The following is a 12,026-nucleotide window of genomic DNA, read 5'->3' as shown; positions in this document are numbered from 1 at the left end:
CCTTCACACTATATGACTTCGGTGTACAACAGCCAACATCCCACTGTGTGGCTCAGACTTCACTAATAACACCAAACTGCTGGTGTGATAAGCATCTGTGAGGAGTAAAAGGAATTGCTGCTTTGGGTTAAGATCTGGTATCAGGATTTCACCTACTGAGTCCTACTAGCAGTTGCTTTTTCTGCCCCGCAGACTCCAGCATTTGCAGGCTCTCATCTCTCTTGCAGTTGCCTCTGCCAGCCAGAACCGAGCTTCGCAGGAAAAGCAGCAGCAGTCAGCACTAGGCTGACCGAAAATGACAGGAAAACAGATCTGACTGAAGGACTCACTGTTCCTCAGGCAGCTGGGGAACACGAGAAGTTGGCAATGAAAGCATCGCTCCCTTGCCTTTTTGCAGACAGACAGTCCCAAAGGTTCTGATTTTGTGGAAGGCAAAAGAGAGATAGCTTGATGATCAGCGCTGTGCTCCTGAGGATCACTCAGTACATCCAGAGGAGCCATCCAGCAAAATCAACTGGCTTCAATTACTCTCTGCAGAGAGCTGATATAATTCAATTTTCTCCACCTGCAATTGGACCAGAATCTACACGCTTTGCTCTCTCACTACTGCTCAGGGTTTCTGAACTCAGTTGTTGCAGACCATGCTTACTAGAGTCCTTAGATCTTTCCCTCAGAGAGAGGGCAAAACATGGCATTTTGTGCCTATTGTTGACCACAGAAAACTAATGCTGCAGTGTTGGATACTCAGCCAGGGGCTGAACATCTTGCTCATTGCCAGTGAATAGAAAGGAAATCATGAAAACTACAAGGCACTAAACTCCATCAAGTCTGCTTGATGTTTCCTTTCCAAATGCAGATTAGTACTAAGGACTTGACAGCAGTGGGTGTCGGTAGATATTTCATACAGTGTTGTAATTTAATAGACTGGTGTCCATTCAGAGCCAGAGACCTGATTTGAAATTGAGTCTGAATGGGCCAGCTGAATTGAGCTCTACCAAACTATCAGCAGGAAACTGATCTGTTGGGAACTAGTACACAATAAGCATCCTCACTAGGAATGGGATGGAGTATCATATCCAAGTTGGACCAGCATGAGGCATCACTAGTTAAACTGCCTAGTGCTAGTCTGGTGCACTGATTTTGATTGGAGATTATTTCTAAGCCAAAGAGTCTGCAAATGGGCAGAGAGAGGTTTAAAAAAAGTTTTAAATGGAGAATAATGTAGGAAATATGAGGTCATTTGCTTTGGAAGGAGGAACACAAAGAATATTTTTATTCCCAGAAACCACAACAAATTGGTGTGCAGAAATATTTTACAAATCAAAATGCAGGTACAGAAAGCACGCTGGCCTGTAGTGTAAGATTCTTATTTTGAAGTATGCAGGATGAGTTGAGACTGCACAATGATTTGGTGAAAGCTCATCTGAAACAGTGTGCAGTTTCGGCTCTGACCCCGAGGAAGGATGTCGTGAGTTCCTTTATCAGACACTTCCTTGTGAGGATGAAATAATGAAGAAACTTCTGCAGATTTCCCATTTAGCTCAGATCTGACACTGTGGTTCTGCATGACTGCACCTCTAGAACAAACTTATAGCTTGCTAATCTAGACTGGGCATGTGTTTTACCTAAAAGAAATTAGGGGAGAGGATTTACGTGCCACCTAAAAACAGCAGGAAATTGAAACAGGTGTGAGCTATACTGTCTTGCAGTCAGGACAATGTTTACTGGGATGAGTATCGATTGCTCTCCAGAGAAAGACTGAACAATATTGGCCTGGTCACTAGGGTAGGGAAGAATGAGAGGTTCTGGCAAGCATTGACTGGGAGAGTTCTGACAGATTGCAGAGTTTACAGTGGAATGGTCTCCAGATAAAGGATTGTCCTATAGGGATAGAGCCCTCAGGATGCTCAGTTTTCAGAACACTGAACATCATACTGTAGCATTGGACAGGCCACTCAGCCCACGACACTGTACAAATCGTAATGCTAAGATGAGGAAATCTGCAGATGCTGGAAATCCAAGCAACACACACAAAATGCTGGAGGAACTCAGCAGGCCAGGCAGCATCGATGGAAAAGAGTACAGTCGACGTTCCGAGCCAAGACCCTCCATTGGGAGTTCTGATTAGGGGTCTCGGCCCAAAACATCAACTGTTTGCTCTTTTCCATAGATGCTGCCTGACCTGCTGAGTTCATCCAGTATTTTGTGTGTGGTGTCAATTTAATAGTCTTCTTCCTTTTATTCACTTATACCCTTCCAATCCTTTCTTATTCATGCATCTATCTGAAAGCCTCTTAAACTTCACCAACTGTCTGCCTCATTTACCCTTGTAATGCAATCCAGGGGGCACCTATCATTCTCTAGGTAAAAAAAAACTTGCCCTTCACATCACCTTTAAAAGTTCCCTCTATAACCTTAAAACCATGTCAGAGTCATAAAAACAAATCCTTCAGCCCATCTAGTCCATGTCAACTTTTAATCTGCCTTGTTCCATCGACCTGCACCCAGACCAATGCCCTCCAAACCCCTGTCAATATTCCTATCCAGATTTCTCTTAAATGTCGAAATTGAACCCGCATCCTCCACTTCCACTGGCAGCTCATTCCACGCTGTCACCACCCTCTGAGTGAGGAAGTTACCCCATCATGTTTCCCTTTAACATTCAACTTTCACCTTATCCCATGACCTCTGGTTCAAATCTCACCCAACCTCAGTGGAAAAAGCGTGTCTGCATTTATCCTGTCTATACCCCTCATAATTTTGTATACCATTGTCAAATCTCCTCATTCTCCTACACTATAGGGAATAAAGTCCTAACCTATTCAACCTCACTCTATAATTCAGGTCCTGAAGACCTGGCAATGAACTTGTAATTTTCTCTGCATTCTTTCAAGTTTATGGATGCCTTAGGTGACCAGAACTGTACAAAATACTCCAAATTAGGCCTCCCCAATGTATTATACATCTTCAACATAACATTCCACCTCTTATACTTAGTATTTTGATTTATGAAAGCCAATATGCCAAAAGCTCTCTTTATGACCCTATCTACCTGTGATGCCACTTTCAAGGAATTCTGGATCTGTATTCCCAGATGCCAGTGCTCAACCTCTCAATATGTAAGTCCTACCCTGGTTTCTCCTCCTTATATCTCACACTTGTCTGCATTAAATTTCATCTGCCATTTTCCAGCTAGTCCAGATCATGCTGAAAACTTTGATAGGCTTCCTCACTGTCCACCATGTCCCCAATCTTGCTGTCATCCACAAATTTACCTGTTTATCATTTTATCATCCAGATCGTCGATATAGATGACAAACAATGGACCCAGCACCAATCTCTGCGGCACTCCAGTGAGAGGCAACCATCTACTACCACTCTCTGGCTTCTCCCACAAAGCCAATTTAAAGATCCAATTTACTATCCCATCCTGAATTCCAAGTGACTGACCTTCTTGACTAATCTCCTATGTGGTACCTTGTCAAAGGCCTTGCTAAAGTCCATGTAGACAACATCCATTACCTTGCTTTCATCAACATTCCTTGTAACTTCCTCAGAAAGCTCTATGTAACTCTGTATGTCTTCTAGTGTTCAGTATTTCTACCCCTGAGGAAAAAAATTCTGCCTGTCTACCCTATCATTGCTTCTAATAATTTCAAAACCCTCTATCAGGTCTCCTCTCAGCCTCTGAATGCTCTAAGGAGAAAAACACAAATTTGTCCAGCCCTTTCTTATAAGCATACACCCTCTAATCTAGGCAGCATCACGGTAAACCACCTCTGCACACACCAAAACTGCACACAATATTTCAAATGGAGTCTCTGATGAAAGTTTTATAAGGAACTGTTATTTCTGCAGCATGACTTCCTTATTCTTATATTCAACACTCCCAGCAATGAAGGTGGGCATGCCGTATACCTTCTTTACCATCTTATCCACTTGTGTAGTCACTTTCAGTGAACTGAGGACCCAGACTCAAAGATTCCTCATATATGTCAATGCTATTAAGAAATCTACCATTAACTTGCTACTTCTTCTTTCATTTGACCTCCCAAAGTGCAACACCTCCCATTTGCCTGAATTAAACTCCAACTGCCACTTCTTTATCCATATCTGTAACTGATCTACAGATACCCTGCTGTATTCTTTGATAGCCTTTTACATTTTCCACAACTCCATCAGTATTGGTGTTATCTGCAAACTTGCTAATCCACTCAACAGAATTTTCATACACATTTTAGATACACACTCACAACAGACTTTCATGTAGAACAGCCTCTAGAGTTTACAGAGAATGGTGCAGGAAACAAAAAAAGCATCCAGTGAGCAGCAGTTTGGTGGATGGAAATGCCTTGTTAGTGAGGGAGATCAGAGGAGAATGACTAGATTGGTTCAAGCTGAGAAGAAGGTGACAGTAACTCAAATAACCGTGCACTACGACAGTGGTGTGCAGAAGAGCATCTCTGAAAACACAACATCATAAACCTTGGGGTGGATGGGTAGAGGACCACAAACATACACTCAGTGACCACTTTATTTGGTGCAGGAGATACATAGTAAAGTGGTCACTTGGTGTATATCACAAACGGAGGTCCAGCACCGATTTTTCTTGACCTCATGGACCTTCAGTCTTTCACCACTGCTCTCTGCCTTCAACGGGAAAGCTTTGAATCCAAGCTTGCAAATTCCCCTGGATCCCATGCATCTTTATCTTCTGAATCATGAGTAGATACAAACACAAAGTACTCACTGAATACCTGAACCACTTGCTCTGACACCAAGCATAAATTCCTTCCTTTATCCTTGATTGGATCAACCTCCTCTTTAGATTTCTTCTTTTCTTCTTTTCCTTACTATTTTACTATAAATATAAAATGTCATGGGAATCTCCCTCTCATGACTCATTTTGGCCATCCTAATCAATCTAACATTATGTTCTTAAACCTTATGTCTGCTCCCTTTTCCGACCTAACTAAATTTAGGACCTCTCAGGTCATCCAACGTCCTTCTTATCTTACCCTCCTTGAGGTTAGAGGAGTGGGTAGGTGAGAGGAATGGGAGTTGCTTTGCTGTTGTTGTTTTGTTGCTTGTTGTGTTCTGTTCTGTTGTGTTCTATGGTGTTCTGCCAAGCATTGTGGGCATACTACATTGGCGCTGTAATGTGTGATGACACTTGTGGGCTGTCCCCTGCACACCCTCAGATGTGTTGATTATTAATTAAAACATCACGTTTCATTGTACGCTTTGACGTACATGTGATAAATAAACTTGATTCTTGACCTTGAATGCATTGAACTGCCCTATGTATCTATTTCTCACTTTACCAGCACATGGCATGGGTAGCAATCCTGAGACTGCAACCCTGAAAGTCCTGCTTTTTAACTCCCTTTGCTGTACCTCAAGCCTGCTCCCATCTATGCCACTGATATGTATATGGACCACGACCACTGGCTGCTCACCCTCCCCTCTCGGAATACAATATACCTGTTGCAAGACATCCTTGATCTTGATACCTTTGAGACCATTCAAGGAAGATTGATGGATGTTTGGATGCTAAAGGACTCGAAGGACGTGTAGATCAGGCGGGGAAGTAGATGAGTCATCACCTCATTAAGTGGCAGAGCAGAACTGAAAGGTATATGGATCAATACCTGATTTAATTTCTTATGGTTTTAAATGACAGAAGAATCCTCCTGACCAATGCCCTTGAAGCAAAACACTAAGTCAGTCGTGACTACCAAAGCTCTAGCAGGAGATTACACCTCTAAGAGCCATGTTTGTCCACCCGTCAGAAATACGAGCATGATCTGGAGATACCACAGCTCTTTCCCTTATTACAGTAGTGACTGCCTGGGAATTAATGAGGTCCTTAACAACAGAGAAGTAAATACAGGCGTATGTCAGTAGAATGAGGCAAAACTAAAGCAAATAAAGCAGCCACATTAGTCAGAGATCTGTTAGAAATTCTTTCTGTGATAAACTCTTCCAGTTAATATCCAGGAATATTAAGAAATGTGAAAAAAACAAAGCCATTTTTAAGATTTCCTTTTTCCTTCTTGCACTACCACACCCTCAACTAACAGCAAATTACTACCTCTCTGGTACTGGGAAACTGGGGAAAGGAAGATCACATCCCTGCTCCAGCACTCTCAACAACTTGATCAGATAGCCACACACCCAAGTTCTCGAGAAAGGGTGACGCATCAACTCACTTTTGGTAATCTTGACCGAATTCACTGCACCATCTCCTCCTTCTCCGTAGGCTCTTACTTCTACAATGTAATCGCCCTCTTCTTGAATGGGTATGTTTATGTTGTGTCCATCTGTGTGCAAGAGTGTGCTGTTCACTGTGCCATCTCTTCTGTACAGCACCTAAAAAGGAGAGGAAACCTTCATTAAATATCCTGTAAACCAGACTGTGCTAATTGCTTGTATTTCTCAGCTAATTTCTTTCAGTGGTAACCTAATATATGCTGGTCTTCCTTGCCATCAACCTCAGAGATAGCAATATGCTGCAAAGGTGGAGCGGATAAAAATACTGAGGAGAAACTTTTAAAGCAGACAAGTATGAAGTGATATGTATTGGAAGGAAGAATAAAAGAGAACACTATGAAGTAGTTTAAAGTGGGTGCCGAGATCAAGGGTAACAGCACACATCTATGGGAGCAGGAAGATAAGATTAAGAAGCAGTTAATAAATAGTTTGATATTTTAACTTAGAGATAGTTATGCCAAGGAAGTCATGCAAAACTAAATAAAATACTGTGTCCAATTTTGGGCACTGGACTTCAGAAAAGATATGAAAATAGAGAACAGATTTACCAGCTCTGATTCCAGGGATTATAGTCATGTTGATAGATTGGAGAAACAATGTTTAAATCACAGAGGATTAAGATAAACTATGTACAGTGGATTCCGGTTAAATTGAGAAACACTAGTACATTTTGGCCCAATTAAGCAGCTGCCCCAATTAGCTGAACTTTAATGGAAATAGCTAAAAAGGTATAAAAAAGGCAAAATTCTGTTTAACTGAGCAACAAATTATGTACCAATTAAATATAGAACAAATTAGAACTTTACCAATACTACTACAGTACTATAAAACCGGGTATTCGTTCCTTATAATTATCGATGGAGAACTTCATTCAGCAAATGCTGACGTGTTTTTTTGATTAACTGGGAATGAACAAAACAGCGCAGTCCCCTATTGTAGATAATGGACTGCCTTCGTACGTTGCTATCCGCAACTGCATCCTCCAAATCTTTATTTTCATTGTAACATTCAAAATGATTGTTGATGCCTTCAAATTCATTGTAGTTCCCAGTTGAAGTAGTGAAATCGTTCAATTTTCAGTCCATGCTAATCCTGGCTTTTCCAAGCTGGAATGCTTGAAACTGCAGTGAGGAAAACAGTTCTGAAATGTCTTACTGCTTATTTTTTACTAATAGTGACAAAAATCATTGCTTTTTCAAAACAAGCACATGCATCTGAATTTAGGTAAAAACTATTCACACTAAACATGGTGTGGTATCTAACAGCCACACAAACTGCATGCTTCTGTTGTTAGTTAGAAACTGTTCGGCAACAGTCTCCTGCTTCACTTAAGTGGCATAGTGTCCCAAATAGAAGGAGGGAATCCTGACTATTTTCTCGATTCGTTTTTGTTCTTTAAGAATAAGCAGTTGCCCCGATTAAACAATGGCTTAATTACCCAGAATCTACTGCATTAAATTGTGTTCTATGGCTCAGCATCAATAATCAGAGTGAAAGATTTTCAACTTCAGGTTTATTGTCATTCAACTGTGCACATGTACACAGCTAAATAAAACAAAATTCCTCTGGAGACAAGGTGCAAAACACAGTACATATATCACATACAGCACATAAAATAATATTAACCCAGTACTATTCACAGATAATAAAAATATTCTGCAGATGTTCAAGTTGACATAAAGTGCATACACCACACATAGTTAAATATACAACAGTATAATGCTACTGACGCTGTCACAAATAATGTGTACTGGGTAGTAACAGGGTGTTCAGAAGTTTCACAGCCTGGGGGAAAAGACTGTTACCCAGCCTAACAGCCCTTGTTCTTATCCTGTGGTACCTTCTGCCTGACGGTAGGAGGTCAAAGAGATTGTGGGACAGATGGGAGGGGTCCTTCACAATGCTGAGGGCTTTGCTAACATAATTCTTCTGGTGCATGTCCTGGTCTGGGGGGAGGGGGGTGCATAGACTCCGATGATTCTCTCGGCAGCCTTCACGATCCATTGCAGGGTCCTGCAGTCAGATGCTTTGCAATTCCCCACACCAGATGGTGATACAGCTGGTCAGGACACTCTCGACGGTGCTCCAGTAGAATTTAGTTAGCTTGGGGGAGAGAAGCTTCAATCTCCTCATTTTAAAGTGATGATGAAAAACAAGGAAAAAAAATCACATACAAGAAAACCTTTTTTTAAAAATGCAGCTAATAGTTGAGAGTGGAATAAACTGTTTAAGGAGGAAAGGAGAAAAGAGAGAATTACAGATCAGGTTGCCTGACATCAGTAGCAGGAAAAATCTGAGAATCTTTTAAAGAAGCACTAGCAAGGTATTTGTAAAATATTAAAGGCAGATTCAGCAAGGAATTACAGAATGGAGTCCTCTACTGGACCTACAAACTAGCAGAAAATGTAAATGTTTGGGATGTATTTGGACTTTCAGAAGACCTTTGGTAAGATAGTACATAGATGTTTCTGAACAAAATTAAAGCAAATGGAATTGGGGCCAAATATACTGCTATGGACTGGGAATTGGTTAATGGACAAAGAAAAACAGACAACAAGTAGCTGATAATTGGGAGTAATGTGGAAAATGTGAGGTCATTCGCTTTCAGGAGGAGGAACAGAAACACATTTTTTTCCAAGAAACCAGTTCAAACTGATATGCAGAGGAATCCTACAAAGTAAACATGCAGATAGAGAAAGGAGTATGAAGGCGAATGGTACGTTCGTCTTCATTGCAAGGTTATTGCAATAATATGTGCAAGATTAGTTGAGAATGAACAGTGATTTGGAGAATTTTCATTGGAAACACGGCATGCAGTTTTGGCCTCTGAATCCAAGGATGTTGTAAGTTCCTTATCAGACACCATTTTGTCAGGATGAAGTGCAGTGGTTTTTGCAGATTTCCCCAAATAGCTCAGATCTCTGACACTGCAGGGCAGTGTCAGGTTCATGTGTGGCTGCAGCTTTAAAATAAACTTGTACTATGGTAATCAATGCTGGGCATGTGTTTTACCACAAGAGGTTAGGTTAAAAGATTCATCAACCACATAAAAGCCACACAGAATTTAAGTAGGACTGAGCTGTTATTGTCTTGTACACAGGGCAGTGGTTGCTGGGAAGATTAAACAATATTGACCATACTCACTGGGGTAGGGAAGAATGAGAAGTGACCTCATTGAGACAGATGAGATTCTGACAGAAATTGACAGGGAGGGTACTGGGAGATTGCAGAGATAAGTGCTTGGTCTCTGGGTAAAGGATTGTCCAAAAACACAGCCCTCATGATGCCTAGAAAACTGACAGGAAAAATATCTTCCAGTAGGTGGTGTTACCTGAGGGATTCTTTACAGATCAGTGTGGTAATTGCAGCTGTTCATAACCCGTGTTTGTGATTTGGATGTTGGGACCAAATATAATAAAACTAGATGTTTTCATTTATGCTATTTTGTTGTTTTGACAGCTAGCTGAATCATGTTCATTAAAATTGGTTTGGTTTCAGCCAGCAGTTTCTACCCTGCTTGTAAACTCTAAGCAACAACAGCTAATTTGGGATAAATTAGGATTGGGCACCTCAAGGATATTTACAGAATGATAAAAATTAACTATGGTTTTTTTCAATTGCTTCTTGGGTAATTGGATGCACGCACTAACGCATCAAGACTCAGTAAGAGAGATTTATTCAATGTCCAAAATGCAAAACAACTGCAGGTGTTGGAAACCTGAAATAGAAAGAGAAAATGTTGGAGATACTTAACAGGTCAGGCAACACCTTCAACATGATGTTGTCACCAGATGCATCTCCTCCTCTGCTTATAACATTCTGAAATGACTGTACCATCCACTAATCCCAGGTTCATTTTTAATCTCCACAATATCCTCTACCCTTCCCGTGTCACTGTGGGAGATAGGACAACCCCCTCCCCAATCCTTTTCTCTTCCTATCATTGGGTGAAGCAGAAATTCAAATGCACTTTATTTTTACATTATTCTCACATTAGGAGAAGGTAGACTGGCGACTCCTCTCCATGGCACTAAGGCTATAAAACTGCCTGTGGCTGCTGAGCCTTGTGTCTGCAAACATTGCGGCGATTTGCTCCACTAATGTGATGAACCCAATACTGAGGCTTTGGGTCTACTCCAGGCTGCTCTGGGAGTTTGGCTCTAAGGACTCAATTTGGTTCATAATGCTGTTGTTGTTGTTGTTGCTCATTTCTACTGTTTGCATGATTTGTTTTTTTCCCTCTCATTCTCTGTGCAGATTGGGGTTTGGTCTTTATTTTTTTTAATGGGTTCTTTAGGGTTCATTGCTTTGTGACTGCCTTTATACATTCCTTGAGAATAAATGTACTTTGAACCTTGAATCATTGAATCTTAATTTATGTGGGCAATTATGATGCAGTCATCATCATTCAGTGTTTGCTTCTTTCAGATGCTGCCCGATCTGCTGAGTATTTCCAGCACTATTTTTATTTGTGAACCTCTCATATCTGCAGGGATTTGCACCCCACAGTTCCCGCATTATTTTTTGTTCCTCCTCTGTTTTAATTAAGCACATCTCTTTCAGATAGATTAACTACATTAGCATGCGTTCATCATTCTGTCTGAGCCAGTACTATGGCCATTAGCATCATTCAGTCTCTCTTGGCCCCACTCAATCGCTGGTTCCAACCATTTAAAAAAATTTATTTGCAGATACAGCAAGCTAACAGGCCCTTCTGGCTGAATGAGTCCATACAGCCCAATTACACCCATGTGACTAATGAACCTACTAACCCATATGTCTTTCTCTAACTTCCCAACTTCTTTGAGTTCTGATAAAAGCTCAATGATACAAAAAGGTTGACCGTTTTTTCTCTCTACAGACCTACAAAGCAATGTCAATATTCTTGGGGAAACTGGTGCTCCCTGACAGAACCATGAACAAAGGGAGCAGAAATCCTTCAGACACAGAGAGAAGCCAGGATAACACACGCTGTACAGCTCACAGAACCATTATGTCAGAGCACTGGAGACACAGTTGAATCCTGATCTCCATCGCTGACTGTGTGTAGTTTGCACATTTGCTCTGTGGCAGTGCAGACTTCCTTCAGCTGCTCCAGTTTCTTCCCACATCCCAAAGACCTGTGGGCTGATAGATTAGTTAGCCATTGTAAGTTGCCTAATTCTGCACCTATGTCTTATGGTGTGTAGTTAAGCAGTAGAATCTGGGGGTGGGGGGTGTTGATCAGAATGTGCAAAGAATAAAGTATGGGATTAATATAGGACCAGCATAAATGGCTGATAGTGAGTGGTTGAAAAGATGCAGTGGGCTAAATGTCATGTTTCCGTGTAATATGTCTCTATGATTCTAGAATATGAGAATCACAAAGCAAAACCTATCTAAGACTAGTGATTCTTTCACCATTTGGTTCTGCATCCTGTCAAACCACCAACCATAAATCCTGGTAACTTCTTCACTCATCCTTGTCCCCTCTGTGCTCTAAACAAAAGAACAAACACAAAAGAGACGTGACCAGATAAATGAAATCAATGCTCACGGGTTGCTCGATCTCACCTTATGTGAACGGTACACCAATGCTTGTGGCATGGGAGTGGAAAGAAGCATTATACAAACACCCATTGCATGTGAACTTTTTGGCAGCAAAGTTGATTTATGCCACAATGCGGAGACAAATGAGATCAGTCACTAAAAGAGGGGTGACCTCTTGCGTTAAAACCGTGTCCCTTGAGAACACTGGTGAGTAATGGAGAAAG

General features: G+C 41.2%; 1 protein-coding gene across 5 annotated transcripts in view; it reads right to left on the bottom strand.

The window, feature by feature from the left end:
* The window catches only part of LOC140734701 (contactin-1-like), a 715,399-nt gene that overhangs the window by 44,291 nt on the left and 659,082 nt on the right, over positions 1-12,026 (bottom strand). For all 5 annotated transcript variants that reach the window (XM_073059025.1, XM_073059024.1, XM_073059023.1 and 2 more), the window contains one exon: positions 6,213-6,372. In XM_073059025.1, coding sequence (XP_072915126.1) covers positions 6,213-6,372 — 160 coding nt within the window. The remainder of the gene's footprint in view (positions 1-6,212; positions 6,373-12,026) is intronic.

This window comes from Hemitrygon akajei, chromosome 10 (genome assembly GCF_048418815.1).
Source record: "Hemitrygon akajei chromosome 10, sHemAka1.3, whole genome shotgun sequence".
Classification (NCBI taxonomy): domain Eukaryota; kingdom Metazoa; phylum Chordata; class Chondrichthyes; order Myliobatiformes; family Dasyatidae; genus Hemitrygon; species Hemitrygon akajei.
The sequence above is the reverse complement of the archived record's forward strand: the minus strand, read 5'-3'. Positions and strand labels throughout refer to the sequence as shown.